This window comes from Sapajus apella, unplaced genomic scaffold, assembly GCF_009761245.1.
Source record: "Sapajus apella isolate SASKATOON/1434 unplaced genomic scaffold, GSC_monkey_1.0 scaffold41, whole genome shotgun sequence".
Classification (NCBI taxonomy): domain Eukaryota; kingdom Metazoa; phylum Chordata; class Mammalia; order Primates; family Cebidae; genus Sapajus; species Sapajus apella.
In genome coordinates, this window is record NW_022436981.1 from 18,180,112 (window position 1) to 18,206,333 (window position 26,222).

At 35.7% G+C, this 26,222-nt stretch overlaps 1 protein-coding gene across 1 annotated transcript in view; it reads right to left on the reverse strand.

Moving 5' to 3' along the window:
* The window catches only part of LOC116565673 (protein eyes shut homolog), a 360,208-nt gene that overhangs the window by 278,823 nt on the left and 55,163 nt on the right, over positions 1-26,222 (reverse strand). The window contains exon 3 of the mRNA XM_032299379.1: positions 13,341-13,449. Coding sequence (XP_032155270.1) covers positions 13,341-13,449 — 109 coding nt within the window. The remainder of the gene's footprint in view (positions 1-13,340; positions 13,450-26,222) is intronic.

Below are 26,222 nucleotides of genomic sequence, written 5' to 3' on the forward strand. Positions count from 1 at the left end.
GCTTTTATTTTACATTCATAATTCTTTATCTGAAGTTAAATGGCTTTTGTGTTAATAAAATATAGGAGGTGATTATAAATATACTTTTGGTTAAGATTATCAGAACATACTTGTCTTTAAGAATATAATGACTTATAATTGAAATAAACTGGCTTTTATTTAAGAGCCATTACCATTTTTGGTTTTTAACATTATCTGAATTGTATATAAACAAATTTAAAATCAGAAATATTAGTTTTGGAATAAAGGTGCATAAGAGATGCTGGATAAAGTATTTCAGAAGGATTTACTAAAGTAACTTTTCACATGTGAAGAAGGCTTAAATTCCTTAAAATTATTGAAAGAAAATAAGTGAAAAGGGAAAAAAATAATACAAGCAGTATTTATCAAAATTCCCATTCTTTTGCAGTTAAAAGATCTCTCTCTCTTTCTCTTACTTTTCCCTGAAGTATAATAGTCTGTGAGCATATGATATCTTCTATATTAATTTATATTTATTTTTTGAACAGAGCCTTTATCCTAATTATCTTTGGATTCTCTGAGTCCATAGAAGTGCCTTGAAAATTGGATGTTTCATACAAGATTTTTACAAGTGACCCTGTTTTATGAAATCCAATCCTGCTTTTCCTCAGTCTCTTAGTTGTCTTTTAGGCCTCTTTCCCTGTGTTATGCTGCCTTAGAATCTTGATATTTTGCTATATTCAGCACACAGGGGATCCCATTCAGAATAAATATTATATTATTATTCTAATATATTCATTTATATTTAATATATATATATAGCATAGTGCATAGGACAGTAGCTCACACAAGGTTATTTTTTTAAAAATTTGATAAATATGAGTGAAGTTATTATTGGTCCTATAATTCACAGCTAATATTTGATTCTTTAGGCTTTCTAGGGTAGGAAATGTTCTCAAATTAATATCTTCTTACCTTGTTGAAGGAAGAACTAAACTTTAGAGAAGCAACCAATAAACTGCGGTGCTATTTTTTGAACACATTGATCTAGGGAAGTGTCAATAGAAAATTGTATGGGGTTACTCTTGTCTGTAAAGAAATTAAATATAATTGGAGGAATTAAATAATAAAAAAATGGCAAAATAATAAGATATAGGTCAGCAAGATGGCAGAATAGGAAGCCCCAGACCCTCCTTCTCCTGTGGAGACACAGATGCAACAAAAATACATGAAACAATTCCCTTTGTGAGGAATTTAGGAAACAATTAAGAGGCCCCCACATATCAGGTGATCATGAAGCCAGCTGTATTAAAGCTGTAAGAAAAATTTATGGCATTCATTCATTTTAGGTCCCATCCCCAACATAGCATGGCATAATGAAGAGAAAACTCGCAGCTTCCAGTATTTCCTCGAGAAGAGAAAGAGAAGACTAAAACGTGTCCAGCATGCAGACTCTTTGGGGAGCTGTCTAACAGATTGGCATTTTTTTTTTTTTGACTCAGGAAAGGGTATCACATTGGGGATCACTGAGAAAAAAAGTGATGGTTTAAACTAATATGCAATCATTCACCACAGTCTCTTACCCTGGCTTGGCATGGAATCAGAAAATTCTCACCTTCTATCTTCTCCCTAAGGAGATTAAAAATTGGGGCATGCATCCAGTGTTATGGCTTTTTGGGGGTTTTGTCTCACCACTTTCTGTCTCACCTGTCTCAGAATGCTGATGGAATCTGGCTTACTCTCAATATCTGGGGCTGCTGAGAACAAAAGAGTGTTGGCAGACTTACTCCTGCTTCAAAGGACTGAGGGTAAAGAAAACAGAGGCTGGTGTGGCTTGGTGGCCTCTCCCTCAGGAGGGAGTGGGTAAAAGAGTGGATCATGCACACAATGTTCTGACTTTTCAGAAGGCTGCCTGAGAGACTAATTTTTGTCTTGTTTGACTGAGAGTGCTAATGAGACTTGGCATACTCTAGAACTCTTAGGGCTTCTGAGAATAAGAGAGATGGGTGGATCCAGAGAACTTGTAGTACCATATACAGAAACTGAAAGAAGTAAGAGATTATGAGCTACTGAAAAAGAAACTGGAAAATCACTTTAATTGGTAGGCTGTATGCACAAGTTCAGAGAAAATGTATCCATAGGAAACATTTGAGAGAACCTCTCAGACTGTTAAACATCTTTCCCTGTACAAAAAGCCAGTCCAAAAAGACTAGAAGAAGTGAATGTTTTATTAAATGTGTGGATTCCACCACAAAGTTACAAAGCAAAGGAAGAAAGAGGAAAGCATAACATAATCAAAGGAACAAAATAAATCTCCAGGAGACAACCCTTTATAAAGAGAGCTATCTGAATTACCTGACAAAAAATTCAAAGTAATCATTTTGAAAATGGTCAATGAGGACAGAAAAGTGATGCTGAACACAATGAAAATATCAGAAAAGAGAGAAAGTGTGAAAGGGAGCCAACCAAAAATTTCGGAGCTGAAAACTATAATTCCTGACTTTAAAAATGCATTGTAGCAGTTCAACAGCATGCTTGGTCAGTCAGAAGACAGAATCATAAAATTCAAAGACAGATCACTTGGATGTCACAAAAGGAGAAAAGAGAAAGAAGAAAAAGCTTATTCATAGAAATAATGAATAAAAACTTTATAACTATGGGGAAGAAAGACACCCAGAATCAAGAAGCTGAAGTACTGCAACTGGAATGAACCTAAAAACATCCACTCTGAGACACATTATAGCCAAAAACAGAGAATTTTAAAAGATGCATGAAAAACGTGACTTGTCATGTAAAAGGGAGCTCCCATGAGACTATCAGTAGATTCATCCACAGAAACCTTGCACATCAGAAGGGAGAGGAGTGTTATATTTAAAGTAAACATTTTTTAAAGGAACCTACAAACCAAGAATACTATTGCCACCAAAACTGTCCTTCAAGAATGAAGAAGACTTTCACCATAAACAAAATTGAGGGATTTAATCATTAGATCTTCCTTACAAGAAATGTGAAAGGAAGTTTTTAAAGTTGAAATAGAAAGATACTAGTCAGCAACACAAAAGTTTATGAAAGTATAAATCTTGCTAATAAAGGCAGATCTGTATACAAATATAGAATACTGTAATACTGTAATCGTGGTGTGTATATAACATTTGGAATTTTTTTGTTGTATTGTTATTTTTATGGTTTTTATTCTGGATTATTTTCTTTTTAAAGATTTCAACTTTTAGAGAAAGAGGGTACATGCGCATGTTTGTTACATGGGTTTATAGCATGTTAACCTTGGAATTTAGAAATTAAAGGACAAAAGTATAAAATTACTATAATTATAAAATATGTTAACATGTACACAATATAAAGTGAGGTTGTTTTTATCATTAATAACATAAAGTATGTATGTAGGAGTAATAAAGAAATAGAGTTTTACTATACGATTGAAGTTATTATCAGCTTAAAATATATTGCTATAGCTATAAAATACTCTGTGTAAGCTTCATGGCAACCATAAAAAAATCTATAGAAGATACAAAAAACAAAAAATGAAATCAAGTTATGTTACTATAATGTCAAAAAAGAAAAAAGCAAGAAAGGAAAGGAGATACAAGAAAACTTGTCCTACAAGAGATTGACTTTAGATTTACATACAGTCAGAAGTGAAAGTATAGAAAAATATATTCCATGCTCATATTGTTAGGCTTTGTGTTCCCACTCAAAAGCTCATCTTGAATTGTAACCCCCTTAATTCCCATAATCCCTACATGTCAAAAGAAAGACCAGATGGAGGTAATTTAATTGTGGGGATTGTTTCCCCGTACTGTTCTTGTGAAAGAGGGAATTCTCCCAAGATCTGATGGTTTTATAAGTGTTTGGTATTTCCTCCTGTGTTTATCCTTCTTCCTGCCACCTTGTGGTGTAATAATACTTTACATTAACAAACTGAAAAATAAAAATCACAAAATCATCTCAATAAATGAAAAGAAGTCATTTTACAAAATTTGAACTCTTTCATGAAAAAGATAGTCAGCAAATTAGGATTAGGAGGAAATTAATTCAACAGAATATACATCATACTCAATGGTGAACACCTAAAGCTTTTCCTCCAAGATAAGGAACAAGATAAGAATGCCCGCTCACTGCTTTTATTGAGCATAGTACTAGAAGTCCTGGCTGGAGCAGTTAGGCAGGAAAAAAAAAAAAGGCATCCAAATAAGAAAATAAGAAATAAAGAAGTAAAATTATCTTTGTTCACAGATGACATGTTAATATACATAAAAAACCTTAATGATGTATTTGACATACATACACACACACACACACACACACACACACAAACTGTTAGAGCTAACAAATTTAGCAAAATTTCAGTATACAAAAATCAGCATAAAAACCAGTTACATTTCTATAGACTATTAACTATCATAAAAGTAAATTAAGAAAACAATTTTATCTATGATACATGAGAACGGATAAAATAGTATAAGAATAAACTTGACCAAGAGGGCAAAAAACGTGTAATTTAAAACTATAAAACATTCCTGAAAGAGAAAAGAAGGCACAAATAAATGGAAAGACATTTTACATTCATTGAACATCACTAAAATGTCTATACTACCCAAAGGAGTCTACAGATTCAATAAAAATATCCCTACAAAAATTCTGGAGACATTTTTACAAAAAATGAAAAAAATAATCATGGAACTCATGGGACCAAAAGGTGCCAAATAGCCAAAAGAATCTTGAGAAAGAATACCAAATGGGAGAGGTTTCTACTTCCTGATTTCACAGTATATTACAAAGCTATAGTAATCAAAACTGTATGGTGCTGGCATAAAGACCTGTATAACCAATGAAACATAATAGGCTATGAAAAATCTCATGCACACATGGTGAAATGATCTTTGAAAAGGGTGCCACAAATACATGTAGTGAATAGTCTTCAACAAATGGTCTCTGGAAAACTGGCCATTCACATGCAAAAGAGTTTCATTTCAAAATAAGCAAGCATTTGGCCTATATCTGAAAGATGTCTCGAGGCAGTAGAAAATTCAGAACTTAACTGCAGCACAGTCACTGAAAATGTAATAAAATGTAAAATATTCTATTTTCAACCAGTATGCTACACTGCTTTAATTTACAATATATAATTATATGGCATTAAAATTCTAATACATCAGTCAAGCGGCAAATCTTAAGTAGGAACGGATAAGTATGTTCAATCTGATTATGTAACAATTACTCTAATGAAAGTAGGAAAATAGTACATGTTCCCAAGGATTTTCATTATCTTAAGAATGTCCCAGGATTTCTCCGTTAGTCACAAGTCAGTTCTTTTCCACTAGGAACTGAGAGACCCTGAGAGGCCTTGAAATCTTTAGTTTTCATTAAGGCAGTTCCTGACAGGAAAGCTACAGGAATATCTTGGATTGAAAACATTTATTGACCATTATATTGACGATAATAACAAAAGAATTAAGGCAAGTTCACATTCTAAGGAAGACTCTAGACCACTTTCCACAATATTTTCCACATAGTAGGAAACTACTTTCAAGAAGGTAACCCCACTCAACCTCAGGAATCAATTTATTTAGCTCTATAATGATGTTGTCAGTGTATTAATAAGACAGTCAATAGTATGTTTTCCTTTGTTTCTTCTGAAATCCCTTTATTGTATAAGGAAGTAATGGTATCATTTAAAAAGCAAGGATTTTGAAAACTAAAAAAAAAAAATCAGATCTTTGTCTTACACTGTACATAAAAATCTACTCAAAATTGATGAAAGACTTAACACCCTAAACCATAAAACCCCAAGAAGAAAACATGGGGAAAATGCTTCATTAGTTTTGGCAATGATTTCTTGGCTATGACACCAAAAGCACAGGCAACAAAAGCAAAAATAGGCAAGTGGGACTATGTCAAACTAAAAAGCCTCTGTGCAGCAAAGAAAACAATTAACAGAGTGAAAAGGCAACACACAGAATGTGAGAAAATATTAGCAAACCATGTGTTTGATAAGGGTTAGTATCCAAAACATATTAATAACTTATACAGCTTAATAGCAATGAACAAACACACAAAACAGACAAACAAGACCCCAATATAACCTGATTAAAAAATAGGCAAAAGATTTGAATAGACATTTTTTCCAAATAACACACACAGATGGCCAACAGGTGCCTGTTGCTCACCATCTCCAATCATCAGGGAAATGCATATCAAAACCACAATGAAATATCTCATCATATTTGTTATCATGGCCATTATTCAACCTAGAAAATAACAAGTCTTGGCGAGGATGTGGAGAAATGGAAATTTATGAGCCCTGTTGGTCAGCATGTAAGATGATGCAACCACTATGGAAAACAGTATGGGGTTTCTAAAAAAAAAATAGAACTACCATCTGATCTAGCAATACCGCCCTGGGTGCAGTAATCTACTGTACACACAACTTTTGTTTGCTTAGTAATAGTTGCAACAGAATGAAAGAAAACATCATATATCACGTTCAGCATATGTGTCCCAGAACTTAAAGTAAAATAAAAAACAAAACAAAAAATCAGATTAGAAATAAAAAAAGGAAAACGTCATATAAAATGTGAGACCACATAGTTTTGGTTAAAAGCATGGTCTATCTAGTGAGAATGTCTGGGTTTGAATCCCTAAATAGCTGTGAGATCTTGGGCAGAGCACTCAGTCTCTTTATGCTTTAATTTTCCTCTTCTGTATTTGGAAGTAATAATAATATTTACTTCATATTTTGGTAATTATTGAATAATTTAAAATATGAAAAATGCTTAGAACAATGTCTAGGACATAGCATTATATACTTTAGCTATTATTATTAGTAGTAAGAATAAATTTTTACTTTTTACTTTCAAAATTACCAAAAAGACCTCCAAATTAATATAGGTTTTTTTTTTTTTCTTTTTCCTTGTCCAACCTAGAATATCACATTTGAGATTTGACTACTTTGGTTTTACTCTGGCTTTGTTTTGGGCTTATGCACTGAAAAATACTATTTTGCATATAACAATTCTTTGAATATACTTAACAATCCCTACTAAGTAATAATGAGTAGAGGCAGGGCTGGAACACATTCTGATATTTTGTGCCAAAGTCCATGACTTAAAAAATAGCTTCAGCTTGCAAAATTTTCAGTTCTTGTATCCTTATTCCACAAACCTCCATCTTCCTCCCACTTTAATAATAGAGGAAAAGGCAGTAGCAAAATGTATAATTCACAACTGGAAGCCACCTTTGGGTATTCTTTCTCAGACAAGATCCTGCCAGGACTTGGAGAAAAGAGGGCATATGCCATAGAGATTGGCCCCTGGAGGCTGTAATAAACCATAACTCTGGGACTGAAATGCATATGAGAGAATCTAACCACATATAGCTTCTACAAGAGTGAACATATTGAGCTGTGGGGTTAACACTGTGAGAAAGCACTGATTCACCCAGGCTTAGGAGCACTTGAGTTGGGCTGAACTTATGTAAGCAGCAAGTTATAAAAGCATGTGACAGCTCCTGTAGTGGCAGCAAGGAACAGTCACTGAGTCTTTAGAGTGCCTACATGCATTCTGTCTTTACCACCCTAAAATTATCCAGACGATTTTCCACTGAAATAATAAATTCTACTCCCCTGTGTTAGTCTCTGTGTGTGCATGTGCATTACTTGGGGTATTCTGATCCCTATTTCATTTGATCAGCCTATAGAGCAAGGTGACTGATTTGTCAAAGATGCTATAAATATGTCATATTTATCATTTTCAACAACAAAAAGATATTTATTAAGCACTTACTGAATACTATTTGTTAAAAATGTGATTCATTAATGTAGAAGTTAATGTAGAATATTTTACGCTAGTCATAAGAAAACAGAACTTTCAGTATAAAAAATGGGTGATTATAAGGAGTTAGTAAAGATATAGTCATACTGAATGCTTTACATGTTTCACTATAAGTGATTCATATGTATTTTACTGCTTGACTATTCCATGTCTTGAATCTAAATATGTGGCCCTCTTGGGATTCACAATTTATTTGTTCACAAAAAACATTTGTTTTATGTTTTAAAACATGAAAACAATTTTATTCCTACCCTAACAACCCACTTGAATAATTTTGAGTCGGCTACAGTAGCAAATGAGGAGCAGTATGGTGTGTTATAAAGGAACACAAAAGCGCTGGGAAACAGAGACTGAGTTCAAGTCTCCTGTCTTCTCGCTATAAAATTCTGAGCAAATAAGATACTCAGTATCCCTCAGCTGTAGAAAAGAGATAATCATTCTACCTTTTTAGGCTTCTTGTGGATATTAAATGACATAATATTTAAGGCCATAATTTGGAAAATATAATATGCTTATACAAATGTTATATGTTATTATGTGCTTCTTTTGGAAGCCTATGTATACTCAAAAGAGACAATATAAAATAAATGGAAATAAAATGAAATTTCCAATTCATTAAGGCAGTGCATAGTGGCAGCATTAATGTCTACCAAAATTAGAGCTCTAATTATACAGATTAATTCTCCATGATGATCAAATGAACCAGGCATTCTTTAACTTATGTATTGCAATAAAGTTAGATTAAGAAGCATGTAACCAACCACATCATTAAAACTGAAAGAATTCAGCAAATTTCCCTGTCTCCGGAAGGACAGACATTCTCTCTTCTTTTAATTTAGACTCATGGATGTTTCTAAAAGAAATTTTCTGGCCAATTCACATCTGGAAGACTGGGAATGACCTCTTTTTTTTTTTTTTTTTTTTTTTTTTTAACATACAAGTACTATCATATCCTACGAAAACATAAGTTTTTAAAACAAATTGTTCTATTTGCTAATGTTTCCCCACTCTGGAGCTGTTTTTTTCTTTTTTAAATCAAGCACAATATATTAAATCCAAAGTGTGAATGGAAAACAGTTTATTGTTAAATTTGATGATACTTTTATAGTGACAGGCAACATTAAATATATTTATCCCTAAAGTATGAGTTGAATTTTCTGGTGCTTTGTTGAGAGTTTTTACAAGGAATCTGTTCAATTAAGAAATATGATTACTGCTTTTTTGTTATAATTTAGGTTCTGGGGTACACGTGCAGATCATGTAGGATTGTTGCATAGGTACATACATGGCAAGATGGTTTGCTGCCTTCATCCCCACATCACCTATATATGGTATTTCTCCCCTCATTATCCCTCCCCATCCTCCCCACCCAGCTGTCCCTCACCTCGCCACCCCCGACTGACTGCAGTATGTGATGCTCCCGTGTCCACATGTTCTAATTGTTCAACACCCGCCTATGAGTGAGAACATGCGGAGTTTGGTTTTCTGTTCTTGTGTCAGTTTGCTGAGAATGATGGTTTCCAGATTCATCCATGTCCCTATGAAGGACACGAACTCATCCTTTTTTATGGCTGTGTAGTATTCCATGGTGTATATGTGCCACATTTTCTTTATCCAGTCTATCGATAATGGACATTTGGGTTGGTTCCAGGTCTTTACTATTGCAAAGAGTGCCGCAATAAACATACATGTGCATGTGTCTTTATAATAGAATGATTTATAATTCTTTGGATATATACCCAGTAATGGAATTGCTGGGTCAAATGGTATTTATATTTCTAGGTCCTTGAGGAATTGCCACACTGTCTTCCACAATGGTTGAACTAATTTACACTCCTACCAACAGTGTAAAAGTGTTTCTATTTCTCCACGTCCTCTCCAGCATCTGTTGTCTCCAGATTTTTTAATGATCACCATTCTAACTGGTGTGAGATTGTATCTTAATGTGGTTTTGATTTGCATTTCTCTAATGACCAGTGATGATGAGCATTTTTTCATATGTTTCTTGGCCTCATCAATGTCTTCTTTTGTAAAGTGTCTGTTCATATCCTTTGCCCCCTTTTGAATGGGTTTGCTTGTTTTTTTTCTTGTAAATCTGTTTTAGTTCTTTGTAGATTCTGGTTATTAGCCCTTTGTCAGATGGGTAGATTGCAAAAATATTTTTCCATTCTGTTGGTGCTGGTTTACTTTAATGATTGTTTCTTTTGCTGTACAGAAGCTCTGGAGTTTAATTAGATCCCATTTGTCTGTTTTGGCTTTTGTTGCCATTGCGTTTGGTGTTTTAGCCATGAAGTCCTTGCCTATGCCTATGTCCTGAATGGTTTTGCCTAGGTTTTCTTCTAGGGTTTTTATGGTGTTAGGTCTTATGTTTAGATCTTTAATCCATCTGGAGTTAATTTTAATGTAAGGTGTCAGGAAGGAATTCAGTTCCTGCTTTCTGCACATGGCTAGCCAGTTTTCACAACATCATTTATTAAACAGGGAATCCTTTCCCCATTGCTTGTTTTTGTCAGGTTTGTCAAAGATCAGATGATTGTAGATGTGTGGTGTTGCTTCTGAGGCCTCTGTTCTGTTCCATTGGTCTATGTCTCTGTTTTGTTACCAGTACCATGCTGTTTTGATTACCGTGGCCTTGTACTATAGTTTGAAGTCAGGCAGCATGATGCCTCCAGCTTTGTTCTTTTTTTTAAGGGTTTTTTGGGTTATGTGGGCTCTCTTTTGGTTCCATATGAAGTTTGGAGTGTTTTTTTCCAGTTCTGTGAAGAGGTTCATTGTAGCTTGATGGGGATAGAGTTGAATCTGTAAATTACTTGGGGCAGTATGGCCATTTTCATGATGTTGATTCTTCCCAACCATGAACATGGGATGTTTATCCATCTCTTTTCGTCCTCTTATTTCGTTGAGCAGTGGTTTGTACTTCTCCTTGAAGAGGTCCTTTACATCCTTTGTTATTTGTATTCCTAGGTATTTTATTCTCTCTGTAGCAATTGTGAATGGGAGTTCACTTTTGATTTGGCTGTTTGTCTGGTATTGGTGTATAGAAATGCTTGTGATTTTTGCACATTGATTTTGTATCCTGAGGCTTTGCTGAATTTGCTTACCAGTTTCAGGAGATTTTGGACTGAGATGATGGGGTCTTCTAAATACACAGTCATGTGATCTGTGAATAGAGACAATTTAACTTCCTCTCTTCCTATTTGAATACACTTTATTTCTTTCTCTTGCCTGATTGCCCTGGCTAGAACTTCCAATACTATATTGAATAGGAGTGGTGAGAGAGGGCATCCTTGTCTAGTGCCGGATTTCAAAGGGAATGCTTCCAGTTTTTGCACATTCACTATGACACTGGCTGTGGGTTTGTCATAAATAGCTTTTATTATTTTGTGATATGTACCATTGATGCCTAGTTTATTGAGGGTTTTTAGCATAAAGGGCTTTTGAATTTTGAAGGCATTTTCTGCATCTATTGAGATAATCATGTGGTTTTTGTCTTTGGTTCTGTTTATGTGATGGATTACATTTATAGGCTTGCATATGTTGAACCAGCCTTGCATCTCCAGGATGAAGCCTACTTGATCATGACAAATAAGCTTTTTGATTTGCTGTTGCATTCTGTTTGCCAGTACTTTATTGAAGATTTTTGCATCGATGTTCATCATGGATATTGGCCTGAAGTTTTCTTTTTTAGTTATGTCTCTGCCCGGTTTTGGTATTAGGATGATGTTGGTCTCACAAAATCAGTTGGGGAGCATTCTCTCTTTTTGTATTGTTTGGAATAGTTTCAGAAGGAATGGTACCAGCTCTTCTTTGTAACTCTGGTAGAATTTGGCTGTAAACCCGTCTGGACTTGGGCTTTTTAAAGTTGGTAGTCTATTAATTGCTGCCTCAACTTCAGACCTTGTTATTGGTCTATTTAGGGATTCAACTTCTTCCTGGTTTAGTCTTGGGAGAGTGCGAGTGTCCAGGAATTTATCCATTTCTTCCAGATTTACCTGTTTGTGTCCATAGAGTTGTTTGTAGTAATTTCTGATGGTAGTTTGTATTTCTGTGGAATTGGTGATGATGTCCCCTTTATCATTTTTTATTGCATCTATTTGATTGTTCTCTCTTTTCTTTTTTAATAGTCTGGCTAGAGGTCTATCTATTTTGTTGATCTTTTCAAAAAACCACTTCCTGGACTTGTAGATTTTTTTGAAGGGTTTTTTTTGTGTTTCTATCTCCTTGAGTTCTGCTCTGATCTTACTTATTTCTTGTCTTCTGCTAGCTTTTGAGTTTTTTTGATCTTGCTCCTCTAACTGTTTCAATTTTGATGATAGGGTGTCGATTTTAGACCTTTCCCTGTTTCTCATGTGGGCATTTATTGCTATGAATTTCCCTCTAGACACTGCTTTGAATGTGTCTCAGAGATTCTAGTATGTCATGTCTTTGTTCTCATTGGTTTTGAAGAACATCTTTTGTCACTACCAGACCCACCCTGTAACAGCTCCTGAAGGAAGCACTAACCACAGAAAGGAAAAACTAGTACCAGCCATTGCAAAAAAGAACCAAATGGTAAAGACCAACAATGCAATGAAGAAATCATGCCAACCAAAGGGCAAAACAACCAACCAGTAATAAAATCACAGGATCAAATTCACCCATAACAATATTAACATTAAATGTAAATGGACTAAATGCCCCAATCAAAAGGCACAGGCTGGCAAATTGGATAAAAAGCCACGAACCATTGGTGTGCTGTATTCAGGAAGCCCATCTCATGTGCAAAGACACACATAGACTCAAAATGAAGGGATGGAAGATTTACCAAGGAAATGGAGAGCAAAAAAAAGTGGGGGTGGCAATTCTAGTCTCTGATAAAATGGAATTTTAACCAACAAAAATCAAAAGAGACAAAAAAGCGTATTACATAATGGTAAAAGGATCGATACAACAAGAAGAGCAAACTATCCTAAATATATATGAACCCAGTACAGGAGCACCTAGATACATAATGCAAGTCCTTAATGACCTAAAAAGACACTTAGACTCCTGCAGAAAAATGGTGGGAGACTTTAACACTCCACTGTCAATATTAGACAGATCAATGAGACAGAAAATCAACAAGGAAATCCAGGATTTCAATGCAGATTCAGACCAAGCAAACTTAATAGACATTTACAGAACTCTTAACCCCAAATCCACAGAATATACATTCTTCTCAGCACCACATCATGCTTACTCTAAAGTTGACCACATAATTGGAGGTAAATCACTCCTCGGCAAATGTAAAAGAAAGGAAATCATAACAAACAGTCTCTCAGACCACAGTGCAATCAGATTAGAACTCAGGATTAAGAAACGAACTCAAAACCATACAACTTCATGGAAAGTGAACAACTGGTTCCTGAATGTAGACTGGATAAATAATGAAATGAAGGGAGAAATAAAGATGCTCTTCAAAACCAACGATTACTGCTTAGTAACATAAAAATATACTTATTTGAAATACTGAGGGCACAATTAGTGTTTGGAACTGGATATCTGCATACCTACCTGAGAGGCATGGGAAGTCTCTGTGTCTTTCTTCTGTGCTGGAGGTTTTCCATCTGCAGTCATTTCAATCATACAAACAACTCCAGGACTCCCAACAGGCATTGTGTAGCTAAACACAAAACAGAAGAGGTCATTATTATGTGTGTTATTGGCAAGAAAGGGATAACTTCACACGTGGATAGTAAGTACTTCTTAAGAGAGGTACTTTCTGGATTGCAACAATCCTGAAATATGGCTCCAGCCAAGTGTGGACATTTTCAAGTAGATAAAAGATGTATTTCTTTTCTAACACTACGTTTTATTTTCCTTCTCTCCTACTGACTTTAAAACTGGACTTGGAATGCTTTTAGGAAGTTAAACCTCCCACAAAACAAAAAAAGCTTCTTGTATATAAGTAGGTATTGATCAATTTTAAGTGCTAACCGTGGTTGACATGTGGTCTCACTCATGCAGGAGATTGTTGGACAAGTAACATCAATGTTAAATGATGCTAAACTCCCAGGGAGAAATTTCCCCTCCCTGGCCTACAGGGAAATAGAAATGGAATAAGAAATGAAAGGCTGCATACCCCTGAGCAGTGAGATTACACTGTGATACAGTAATCAGAACTCAGAAAGCATGCTGTTAATGTACCAGCTTGTACTGTGTCTTAGAGATGAAGAAAAGTATAAGGTTAAGGGAATTTATAGAATGAATAGCAGAAATGGTTAACACACAACTGAAAATTTATCAGAGGTTATAAAATGATGCAATCATATGAAAAGGTACCTGTAGTAAGGTACTTGGCATACATACTTTTAAAACAGTTTATTTAGAATGTTAAAGAAAATCCGAACAATATTACCCTGGCACCTGCTATATTGTAGCAATAGTAACTTGCATTGCATGAAGTTTATTTCGTAGAGATAATACAAGTATGTTTATTGAGATTAACAGTGGCTGTTTCTGCACACTGAGAGTATAGATGATTTAATTTCTCATTTTTCCTTATTTGTATTTTTCATATTTTGAACAATGATCACACTTAATTTTTATTTTTTATTTTAACCAGACTTTCTTGTTTGCCTGGGCCTGAGGAGTTTCCCAGGACGTGGGACTTTCAGTTTTAAAACCAGAGCCATTCCTCACAGACCAGGAGAAGCTGGTCATTTTATTTTTAAAACAAAAAGTCAATTTTATTAAACAATTATTGGTTAAATAGTTTAGTACTACTTTTTCTTAAAATAATTTTGTTGACTTAGTTGAATGAAAAAAACAAAAACAAAAACAAATCCTAAGCTCCTACTTTCCTTTACTGCTCTTAAAGGCACAGCTGTGGGCTGGTTCCATCTCCCCGCCTGCTAGGTAATACGAATCTGATACTGTCCTTCCAGTAAATCATTCCACTACCTTTTTGGCTTCCACTCTAATTTACCCAGGTCATTTCTAAGTCTGATCAGGTCACAGTTAAAATTTTTGAATTTTGCAGTTTCCCATTTAGTGTGAATTGTGTGTTGTAGGAGAGAATTGCTCTCAGGGAACGCACAAGATCTCTGCTTGTTTCATTCAGAGCTTGTTGAAATCTAACCTGGAACCGAAGCTCCACCAAAGGAAGCTATTCTACTCTGTTTGCTTCTGTTATTCTTTCTTTTCTCCCTCTGACCCTTCCACAAATGATAGTTTATATTATCTGCCTGGTTTAGGTACTATGTTGGAAATTGTTCTGCTAAGTCTCCCAGAATTTTTTCCACATGTTAATTCATATCATGTTTATTTTAATGATGTCTCATGTTTACTTACAGACCAAATTGTGTCGCAAGAAAACAAAAAACCCTAAAAACAAATGAGATATTATGCCACATAAATCGTTTGTGGAAGAGACTAAGTGCATATCCTTTATGCCTCTCAAGTATTGCTGAGGCCAGCCGAGTCTAATGATTTAAAGACTTAAGGATCATATTTTGAGATAATCCGTTGACTGGCTGAGTGATCTTAGGCAAACCACTTAACCTTTCTTCCCTGAAGTGTGATTATGCACAGAAGGGAGATAATCATTCTAAGCTCATAAATGGTTAGTGAGAATCACATTATTTAATGTACATAAATCATTCAGTGCTAATATTAAAATCCAAGTTAAAGCAATTATTTGCTGACTAGACAGGGATCTCTAAAGAGATTTTTGTAAAAATAAATTACACAGTCAAGTTGAAGTGTTCATCCACTTCTACTAATATTGTTCATAATGAAATTCAAAATCAAATACTCTAGTTGCATTATTTTAAAAGCTAAAACTCGATGAAACCGAGCTTTTTTCTTTCAGTGTCCTTAACATTTTTGTACTTTAGATTTATAATCTTCAGGTATGCTAAGCAATAGCGGAGGAAACATTCTGATTTTGAAAAGACAATTTATTTGTGGATTTTTAGAAGACCTGCCCAAATGGAGGTTCAGTTTATCTAAAACAAATGAAAACCCTGTAAAAATGTGAAAAAAGAAGAGTGCATTGCTTAATTAATTAAATCAAGTATTTTAAATAATTTGTCTAGCTCTTAAACAAGAGCTATAGAATAACAGAGAGATATTTGTGTGAAATAGGAAAAGGAATACATGTAATTCAAATTACATAATATAATTTTAATAAAAATATGCATAGGATAATACCAGAGCTACTTTTACTAATATTAACAGTGGCTATCTCTGTTTGCCAGTGATATGGGAGGTGGGCAGGAAAGTGCTGGGTAGAGAAGGGCTGGTTCCCTGGTGAGGCTCCATCCTTAGGCCTGTGCCCACAGACCTAAATGACAACAGGCACTCCTGCTTTTGTGCCCAAATGTTGCATTTTCCATGACCACTCTGACCCACCACGCCCCTCATCCTGTGCCGATATAAACCTGAGAACTTAGCAGGCACACACAGAAGAAGCTGAAGGTTGAGACCAGCAGACTAGGAGACCAGCCATGGGAATGATGTAGCAGAGAAAGACAGAAGAAGATGGATGTCTGGATGCGAAGGGGAGTTTGGCTGGAGGCGATCAGAGAAGAGTCCAGCTGCTGTATGGCTCGACTCCAGGGGAAGACCATCTTCCCACTCCATTGCCCCTTTCAGCTCTCATCCATCTTGCTGAGAGCCACCTCCATCCCTCAATTAAATCTTGCATTTTTCCTTTAATGTGGTATGATGTGATTCTTCTGGGACACTGGGCAAGAGCTCAGGATACAGAAGACTGTCACACTGGCCCCCTGGCCTTACAGTAAGATAGAGGGTCCATTGAGCTGATTAACACATAAGCCATCTGTAGGTAGCAAAGCTAAAGGAGCACACTGTAACACATACCCACTTGGGCTTTGGGAGTCACAGACACCCACCTCTAGATGCTACTGAGGGACTGAGAGCCCAAAGCACTCGCCCTGGCCTCTATACCTGCACATCTGCGTGCCACTCCTAGGGGTCTGAACTGCAGGATTACCACACAGGTGAGTCACACCCCTGTTGCACGTCCTGTGAGGGTAATCTGGGAACTTTCCTGTTTCACTAGGAATGAAGATGTGTGTGTGTGTGTGTGTGTGTGTGTGTGTGTTTGTGTGTGTGTGTATGTGTGTGTATGTATGTGTGTAGAGATAGGGTCCCACTACGTTGCCTAGGCAGGTCTTAAACTTTTGGGCTTAAGTGGTCCTCCTGCCTTTGCCTCCCAAAGACCTGGGATTATAGGCATGAGCGTTTGCACCTGGCCTGAGGATGATTTTTAAATTGTGTCTTTTGCTTATTTGTGTTTTCTAAATTTTGGATACTGAATATATGTTTTTTAATCTTATCTCTTAAGATGAAAATTCAGCTTTTATTAAAAAACGAGAGTTAAATAATTTTCCAACATTTTTCTGTTTCCTGGATTCCATGCCTTCCTTCCAGGTACATCTATGTATGTAATAGCCAAGATATGGAAGTAAGCTAAGTTTTCATCAGTAGACAAATGGATAAAGAAAATGTGAGACATAGACACAGTGGAGTACTGTTCAGCTATAAAATATAATGAGATCCTGTCATTTGCAGCAACATGGATAGAACTCAAGATCATTATGTTAGGCAAAATAAATCAGGCATAGAAAGACAAACTTTCTCACTTGGTTGCGGGAGCTAAAAATTAAAACAATTGAACTCATGAACATAGAATAATTACCAGAGACTGGGAAGTATAGTAGGAATCTGGGGGGTTGGCAGGACTGTTACTGGGTACAAAAATATAGTTAGACAGAATGAATAAGAGCTACTATTTGATTGCACAACAGGTGACTATAGTCAATAATGACTTAATTGTACACTTTAAAATAAATAACTGGATTATTTGTAAGACAAAGGATACATGCTTATGTTGATGGATACCCCATTTAAACTGTTGTGATTTACACATTGTTTATCTGTGTCAAAACATCCCATATACCCCATAAATATAGACATCCACTGTAGACCTGCAAAAATTAAATATTCAAAATTAAAAACCAATTCCTCAAACTTTGGAAAATTTTTACCTGAATCATCTTGAATATTGCTTTTTGGTATTCTTTGAATAATATGGTTTGTCTGCGTTCGAACTCAAATCTCATCTTGAATTGTAGTTCCCATAATACCCATGTGTCATGGGATGTAATTTGATCATGGAAGTGGTTACTTCTATGCTGTTATTGTGATAGTGAGTGAGTTTTCATGAGATCTGATGGTTTATAAGGGTCTCTTCCCCTCTTTGCTCTGCACTTCTTCCTGCCATCATCTGAAGAAGGACATATTTGCTTCCCCTTCTGCCATAATTGTAAATTTCTGGAGGCCTCCCCAGCCATGCAGAACTGTCAATCTTCTTTCCTTTATAAATTAGCCAGTCTGGGACAGTCCTTTATAGCAGCATGATGATGGACTAATATACTGAAATCTCTATTTGTAGAACTTATGTTAGCCATTTTATGGAAGGCTGTTAAGCTGTCCTCTGAGTTTCTTAATCTTGTTTTTACTCTTTAAAAAACTTCTTAATTTTTCTGTCTGGTAGTCTTCTTAGCTGTTATTTTTTTCTTCAACTGTTTTTAGACTACAGTTGATCCTATCTACTGAGTTTTAAATGTCTATGAATTTTTTTACTCTCAAAATTTTGATTTTTTTGTTTGACTTCTGCCTGTCATGCTTTTATAGTTTTCCCATATTTTAACTGATATTTTAATATGATACTTTATTTTAAAATGTTATTTTTAATTGAAAATATTGAAATTTAGTTTCCACTCTTGATATAAGCAGCAATAAGTGTTATTAAAGTTGTAATCATTTTTTAAATACTTTTAGATTCAGAGGTACATGTTGCAGTTTATTATATAGGTAAATTGTGTGTCCTGGTGTATAGATTATTTCATCACCTAGGTAGTAAGCATAGTACTGTTAGGTAGTCTTTTTGACTCTCACTGTCCTAACACCCTCCACCCTCAAGTAGGCTCCAGAGTCTGTTGTTCCCTTCTTTGTGTTCCCTTTGAGCTAAGCACTGAATGTTTAGCTCCCACTTATAAATGAGATCATGTGGTATTTAGTTTTCTGTTCCTGCGTTAGTTCACTTAGAATAATGGCCTTCAACTCCATCTATTTTGCTGCAAAAGACATGGTCTCTTTTTTATGGTTGTGTAGTATTCTTTGGTATATATTTACCACATTTTCTTTATTCAATCTACCACTGATAGGCATTTAGGTTGATTCCATGCCTTTGCTATTGTGAATAGTGCTGTGATGAACTTATGTGTGCAATATGTCTTTTTGGCCCAACAATTTTTATTTCTTTGGGCATATACCCAACAGTGGAATTACTGGGTCCAATGGTAATTCTGTTTTAAGTTTTTTGGGAAATTGCCAAACTGCTTTCCACAGTGGCTGAACTAATTTATATTCCCACCAGCGGTGTATAAGAGTTCCTGTTTCTCCACAACCTTTCCAGCATCTGTTATTTTTTGACTTTTACTAATAGCCATTCTTACTAGTGTGAGATGGTTTCTCATTGTGGTTTTGATTTAAATTTCTCTAATAATTAATAATGTTGGACATTGTTTTATATGCTTGTTGGCCACATGTATATCTTATTGTCTGTTAAATTCTGTTGAGTTCTTTGCCCACTTTTTAATAAGGTTGTTTGTGTTTGGCTTGTTAATCTAAGTTTTTGATAGAATCTGTGTATTAGACCTTTGTGAGTTTAAAATATTTTTTTCCATCTTGTAGGTTGTCTGTTTACTCTGTTCATAGTTTCTTTTGGTTTTTCAGAAGCTCTTTAGTTTAATTAGGTCTTTGTCATTGTTTGGTTTTGATGCTATTGCTTTTGATGCCTTTGTCTTGAAATCTTTGCCAGGGTTCATATTTAGAATGGTATTTTCTAGGTTATCTTCCAGAGTTTTTATAGTTTTATTTAAGTCTATAATCCATCTTTAATTGACTTTTATATACAGTGTAAGTTTATATCTTCTGCATATGGCTAGCCAGTTTATCCCTGCACCATGGATTGAATAGGGAGTCCCTTCCCATTGCTTTTTTTTGTCAACTTTATTGAAGATCAGATGGTTGTAGGTGTGTGGCATTATTTTTGGGGTCTCTATTCTGTTCCATAAGTCTATGTTTCTGTTTTTGTACAAGTACCATGCTGTTTGGTTACTGTAGGCTTGCAGCATAGTTTGAAGTTGGGTAACATAATGCCTCTAGCTTTGCTGTTTTTGCTTAGGATTGCCTTGGTTATACTTGCTCTTTATTGGTTCTATATGAATTAAAAAATTTTTTTTTCCAATTCTGAGAAGAATGTCATCTGTAGTTGGGTAGAAATAGAATTGAATCTGTAAATTGCTTTAGGTAGTATGGCCATATTAGCAAACTGATTCTTCTTAATCATGAGTGTGGAATGATTTTCCATTTGTTTGTATCATCTCCAATTTCTTTCAGCAGTGTTTGTTATTCTCATTGTAGAGATGTTTTACCTTCCTGCTTAGCCGTATTATTAGGTATTATTCTTTTTGTGAGTCTTGTGAATAGGATTGCATTCTTGATTTGGCTTTCAGCTTCTATGTTTTTGACCTATAGAAATGCTACTGATTTTTTTTTAATGTGGATTTCTTATCCTAAAACTGCTGAAGTTGTTATCAGGTCTAGGAGCTGAGACTCCTAGGAGCAGATCTTTTGGGAAGTTTTCTAGGTATAGAATTAATTGTCTGTAAAGAGAGATAGTTGGACTTTCTCTGTTCTTACTTGGTTGACTTTTATATCTTTCTGTTGCCTGATTGCTCTGGCTAAGACTTCCAGTACTATTATTGAGTGGCAGTGGTAAGAGTGGACATTTTTTTCTTGCTCTGGTTCTCAAGGGGAATGCTTCCATCCTTTGCCCATTCCGTACAATGCTGGCTGTGGGTTTGTTATTGATGGCTCTTATTATTTTGATGTATGTTATTTTAATGCCTAGTCTATCAAGGGTTTTTGACATGAAGTGATGTTAAATTTTATCAAAAGCCTTTTCTGCATGAATTGAGATAATCATGTGGTCTTTATTTTTAGTTCTAGAGGATAAATCCCATGTATTGATTTGCATATGTTTATGCAAATATTGCATCCCAGGGATAGAGCCTACTTAGTCATGGTGGATAAGCTTTGTGATGTGTTGCTGGATTCGGTTTACTCATATTTTGTTTAGAATTTTTGCATTGATGTTCATCAAAGATATTGGTCTGAAGTTTCCATTTTTTTTGTTGCTGTGTCTCTGCCAGGTTTTGATATCAGGATGATGCTTACCTCATAGAATAAATTAAGAACGAGTCCCTCGTTCTTGATTTTTTGGAATAGTTTCAGTAGAAACAGTACCAGCTCTTCTTTATATCTCTGATAGAATTTAGCTGTAAATCTATCTGGTACTGGGCCTTTTCTGGTTGTTTGGCTTTTTGTTACTGATTCAACATTGAAACTCATTATTGGTTTGTTCAGGGGTTCAATTTTTTCTTGGTTCAATCTTAGGAGATACGTGTGTCCAGGAATTTAGTCATTTTCTCTAGGTTTTCTAGTTTGTGTGCATAGTGGTGTTTTCATAGTCTCTGAGAGTTTTTGTTTTTCTGTGGGGTTGGTTGTAATGTCTCCTTTGTCATCTCTGATTGTGTTTTAGTCTTTTTTAAAAAAGTTAGCCTCAGTCTATTAGTCTTATTTATTATTTAGAAAAAGAAACACATAGAGTTTTGGATCCTTTGTGTGTGTTTCTTTTTTACATCTCAGTTTTGTTCAGTTCAGCTCTGATTTTGGTTATTTCTTGTCTTCTAGCTTTGTAGTTGGTTTGTTCTTATTTCTCTAATTCCTCCGGATGTAGTGTTAGGTTATTAATTTGAGATCTTTCTAACTTTCTGATGTGGGCAGTTTGCACTGTAACTTTCCCTCACTACTTCTTTAGTTGTGCCCCAGGAATTCTTGTATGTTGTATCTTTATTCATATTCTTTTCAAAGAATTTATTGATTGATGCCTTAATTTTGTTGTTTCCTCAAAAGTCATTCAGGATCAGGTTGTCTAATTTCCATGTGATTGTGTAATTTTAATCATTTTTCTTAGTATTGATTTCTATTTTTATTGCACTGTAGTCTGATAGTATGGCTGGTATGGTTTTGTTTGTTTAAATTTGCTGAAGATTGTTTCATGCCAAATGTTGTCCTTTATTTTAGAGTAGGCACCATATGCAGATGAGAATGTCTATTCTGTTGTTTTTGGGTGGAGATGTCTGTTAGGTCCATTTGGTCAAGTGTTAAGTTCAGGTCCTGAATATCTTTATCAGTTTTCTGCCTCACTGATCTGTTTAATATTCTCAGTGGGGTCTTTAAATCTCCCACTATTATTGTATGTTTAGCTAAGATTCTTTGTAGGTCTCTAAGAACTTCCTTGATGAATCTGGGTCCTGTGATGAGTGTGTATATATTTAGGATTATTAGGTCTTCTTTTTGAATTGAACCCTTTACCATTACATAATAAGTTTATTTATCTTCTTTGATCATGTTTGAAGTTTGTTTGTCTGAAATTAGAATAGCTACTCCTGCTTTTTTCCATTTTCTGTTTGCTTAGCAGATTTCCCCCTATCTCTTTATTTTAAGGGTATGGGTGTCATTGCATATGAGGTGGGTCTCTTGAATATTTGGGTCTTGTTTCTTTGTCCAACTTATCACTGTGTGCCCTTTAATTGAGGCTTTTAGCCTGTTTACATTCAGGATTAATATTGATATGTGCAGATTTGATCCTGTCATCAAGTTGTTAGTTGAAAACATGCAGACTTGATTGGGTGGTTGCTTTATGGTGTCAACAGCCTATGTGCTTAATTGAGTTTTTGTAGTGGCTGATAGTTGTAGTTCCTTTCCATATCTAGTACTTCCTTAAGGATTTCTTGCAAGGTGTGTCTGGTGGTAACAAATTTACTTAGCATTTGGTTGTCTGAAAAGGATCTTATTTCTTCTTTGCTTTTAAACTTAGTTTAACTGAATATGAAATTCATGGTTGGGATTTCTTTTCTTTAAGAATGGTGAATATAGGTCTCTAATCTCTTCTTCTAGGGTTTCTGCTAAAAAGTCTGCAGTTAGCCTGATGAGGTTCCCTTTGTTGGTGACCTGCCCCTTCTCTCTAGCTGCTGTTGACGCATTTTTAAATGCATTTTAACCTTGGAGAATCTGATGACTATATGTTGGGGATGGTCATCTTATATAGTATATCGCAGAGGTTCTCTGCATTTCCTGAATTTGAATGTTGGCCTCTCTAGCGAGGTTGGGGAAATTTTCACGGACAATATTCTGACATGTTTTCCATGTTGCTTGCTTTCTCTCCCTCTCTTTTGGGGATGCCCATGAGTGGCAGATTTGGTCTCTTTACCTGATCTCATATTTCTTGGAGGTTTTATTCATCTTTTATTCATTTATCTTTATTTTTGTCTGACTAAGTTATTTTGGAGAACTGGTCTTCGAGCTCTCAGATTTTTTTTCCTCTACTTGGTCAATTCTGTTAATACTTGCAATTGTGTTAGAAAATTCTTGAAGAGAGTTTCAGCTGTCTCAGGTCAGCTTGGTTCTTTCTTAAAATGACTGTTTCATCTTTCATCTCTTGTATGTTTTTATTGTACTCCTTAGATTCCTTGGATTTTTGACTTTGTCCTGCATCTTGATCTTTGTTCCCATCCATATTCTGAATTCGATTCTGTCATTCCAACCATTTTGGCCAAATTAAGTACCATTGCTGGAGAACTAGTTCAGTTGTTTGGACATAAAAAGACACTCTGGGTTTTTGAGTTGTCAGAGTTCTTGCGCTGGTTCTTTCTTATCTGTTATAGGCTGATATGCTTTCAGTCTTTGAAGTTGCTATCCTTTGGATATATTTTTTGTTTGTTTGTTTGCTTTTATCTTCTTTGATTTCCTTGTGGGGTTGATTGTGGTACAAAGTGGGTTCAGTCAACTGGCTTCATTTCTGGAAGGTTTTAGGGAGTCGGGGCTCAGCTCAGCACTTGTAGGCTGTGTGCTCTAACTCTAGGGGTGAGGCTGTTGCCAGACTCCTGGCTTTTTCTCTGTGGCTGCTTGAGGTGATGAACCTGCTGTGATGGAGGGGCTGAGATATTTCCAGTCTGCTGGGCAGAACACTCCGGTGAAGGGGTGCTGGCCAAAGCACTGCATCAGGGTGGCAGCAGCAGGATCTGTTGCACATGCCTGCACCATGGCAGGGCGGTAGGGTGCATGCATGTTGGCTGGGGCGGAATACCGGTGGGAGTGGGGATGCGATGCTCCTGCCCTGATAGTGGTGGTGGTGTGGCAGGCACAGGGTGCTGGCAGGTGCAGGGATTCCAGCCTCCATGTGTGCATTTGCACTGGTGGCATTGACAGTGTGTGCATGTGTGGGTGGGGTGGGGAGAGAAGGTGGATAGGGCTGTGGCCTGTAATTTCCCTTTTTAAACAGTAAAATTATTCCTTCATTTATTCTTTCTAGTGTTTTAAAAAACACTTTGGAGTTTTTATGGACTCTTCCATAAAAATTATTTCATCTAGAATGATTCCTGTTCCACTTGCTGGTTTGCTTGCTTCCTTTTCCAATATTAACATGGGTTCTAATATTGTGCTGCACAGGCCCATTTTGAATGGGACTTATTTTTCTTTTTCTTTCTTTTTGCCTATTCCCATTCTTCATGTCCTGTGTTCTGCTGTGCCCAATCCTACCTGCTGAATGAGAACTGTACCTGATCTTTTGACACCGAAACCAAAATCTTGGATAAAAGATATTTGATTGTTCTGTCCTACAATGATCCTGGAAATATTCACAGGTCCATTCACAGAGCTGACAGACTGCTTGGCATAATTCAGGTCATGATACTTGGATTGCATTCTGCTCTCTTCCTGGGCTGGCAGCTTGCTAAAAGTCAAAATTCCAGATGGCAGGCTTTTTCTTTTTCTGAATATATATATATGAATAAACTTATATTCCTTTATACATTTCATTTCTCCTTATATACCTATATCTATATCAAACCTTTCACAAATCTTTTTGAGGAAATAGTTTTCATTCCTTTTACCTTATAGGAGCTAAGCTTTTCTATTTCTAGACTTACATCTTAGCAAGTATGCACTGTTAGCTTCTTTGCTGCTTTGCAGATTTGTCTATTTCTTGTCTAAAGATATGCTTGCCCCATTTTTGAACTTGCCTTTGTTTTCAGTTTTCTTCTCTTTATTTTTCTATCATTGCTAGCATGTAAAAGTGTGAAGTTACAGAGTCACCTTGACCCAAAATCCCACATTTTCTTTTTTTTTTTTTACTATAAGAAAACACAAAAATGAAAGACCAAACTAAGTCCTTGCCTTTGAAGGGACATGAAAATAGAAAATTGTCTTTAATTTGTGAGAGGCAGATGAAAAAAAGTTAAGCAAGCCATTTGGTAATGCCTTCATGATTTTTCAGGCTTTAAATTTGGAAGGACTAATTTCTTTGGCTTTTCCATCTCAGATTTGTTTTGTGCTAAAGGCATTTGAATGCATCTGTCTCACATTGGTTTTTTCCAGTGGCATATTTCAAAAGCACATAAGTAAAGTGGTTTGTTTTCTTTCCAGAGAGAAATAGAACGTCTGGATTTTTTTCTTTTTAAGGTACCTGTGGTTTATTTGTCAAATCTGGCAGTTATATGAGTTTCTGACATTAAACTAGAATGAAATTAAATGTTTTAAAGCAGTATCTTGGTCTGGGCCGAAGGTGTGCAAAACATAGTTCATGTATAATTGCAGCATGAAGCCATGATATAACAGTAACAAAACTGAACAGCACCAACTGCTTCCAGGGAATATTGCAAAATTGATGATGATACTGAATGCTTTCGCAGGTGCAAAACATAAGTGTTCTTTTCTCTTGTCTTTAGGCTTGGCAATTACCCAAAAATAACACTAGCTTGTTTGTTTTAGATTTTGGGTATGCATTTACAAAGCTAATAAGTTTCTCCTCTCCTCTCCACTCCTCTCCTCTCCTCTCCGTTGCTCTTTCCCCACCCCTCCCCTCCGCTCTTCTCTCCTTTCCTTTCCTTTCAGTTAAATGTTAAAAATAAATGCAAAAATATCATATTTCAGATTTTAATTATTTCCAGATTAATAACTATTAAATTTCTGACCAATAATAATTTGCCTTAATATATACGGAATAAACATAAGTCTATAGCTCTGAAGCGAATGGTAACATATGAATAAAGCGCTAGCTCAGAGCTTTCATTCAAAAAAATCTTCTTAGGCTACATTTAGGATAGAAAGAGGGTAAGTTCACTTGTTAGCCGCTATGATTTCCATGCTCAGCCAGGAGTTTTAGCTGACTAGTGACAGCTCTACAGGAGACTAGCTGGGATGGGAGATGGGGAGCCCAGAGACACAGTATCAGCA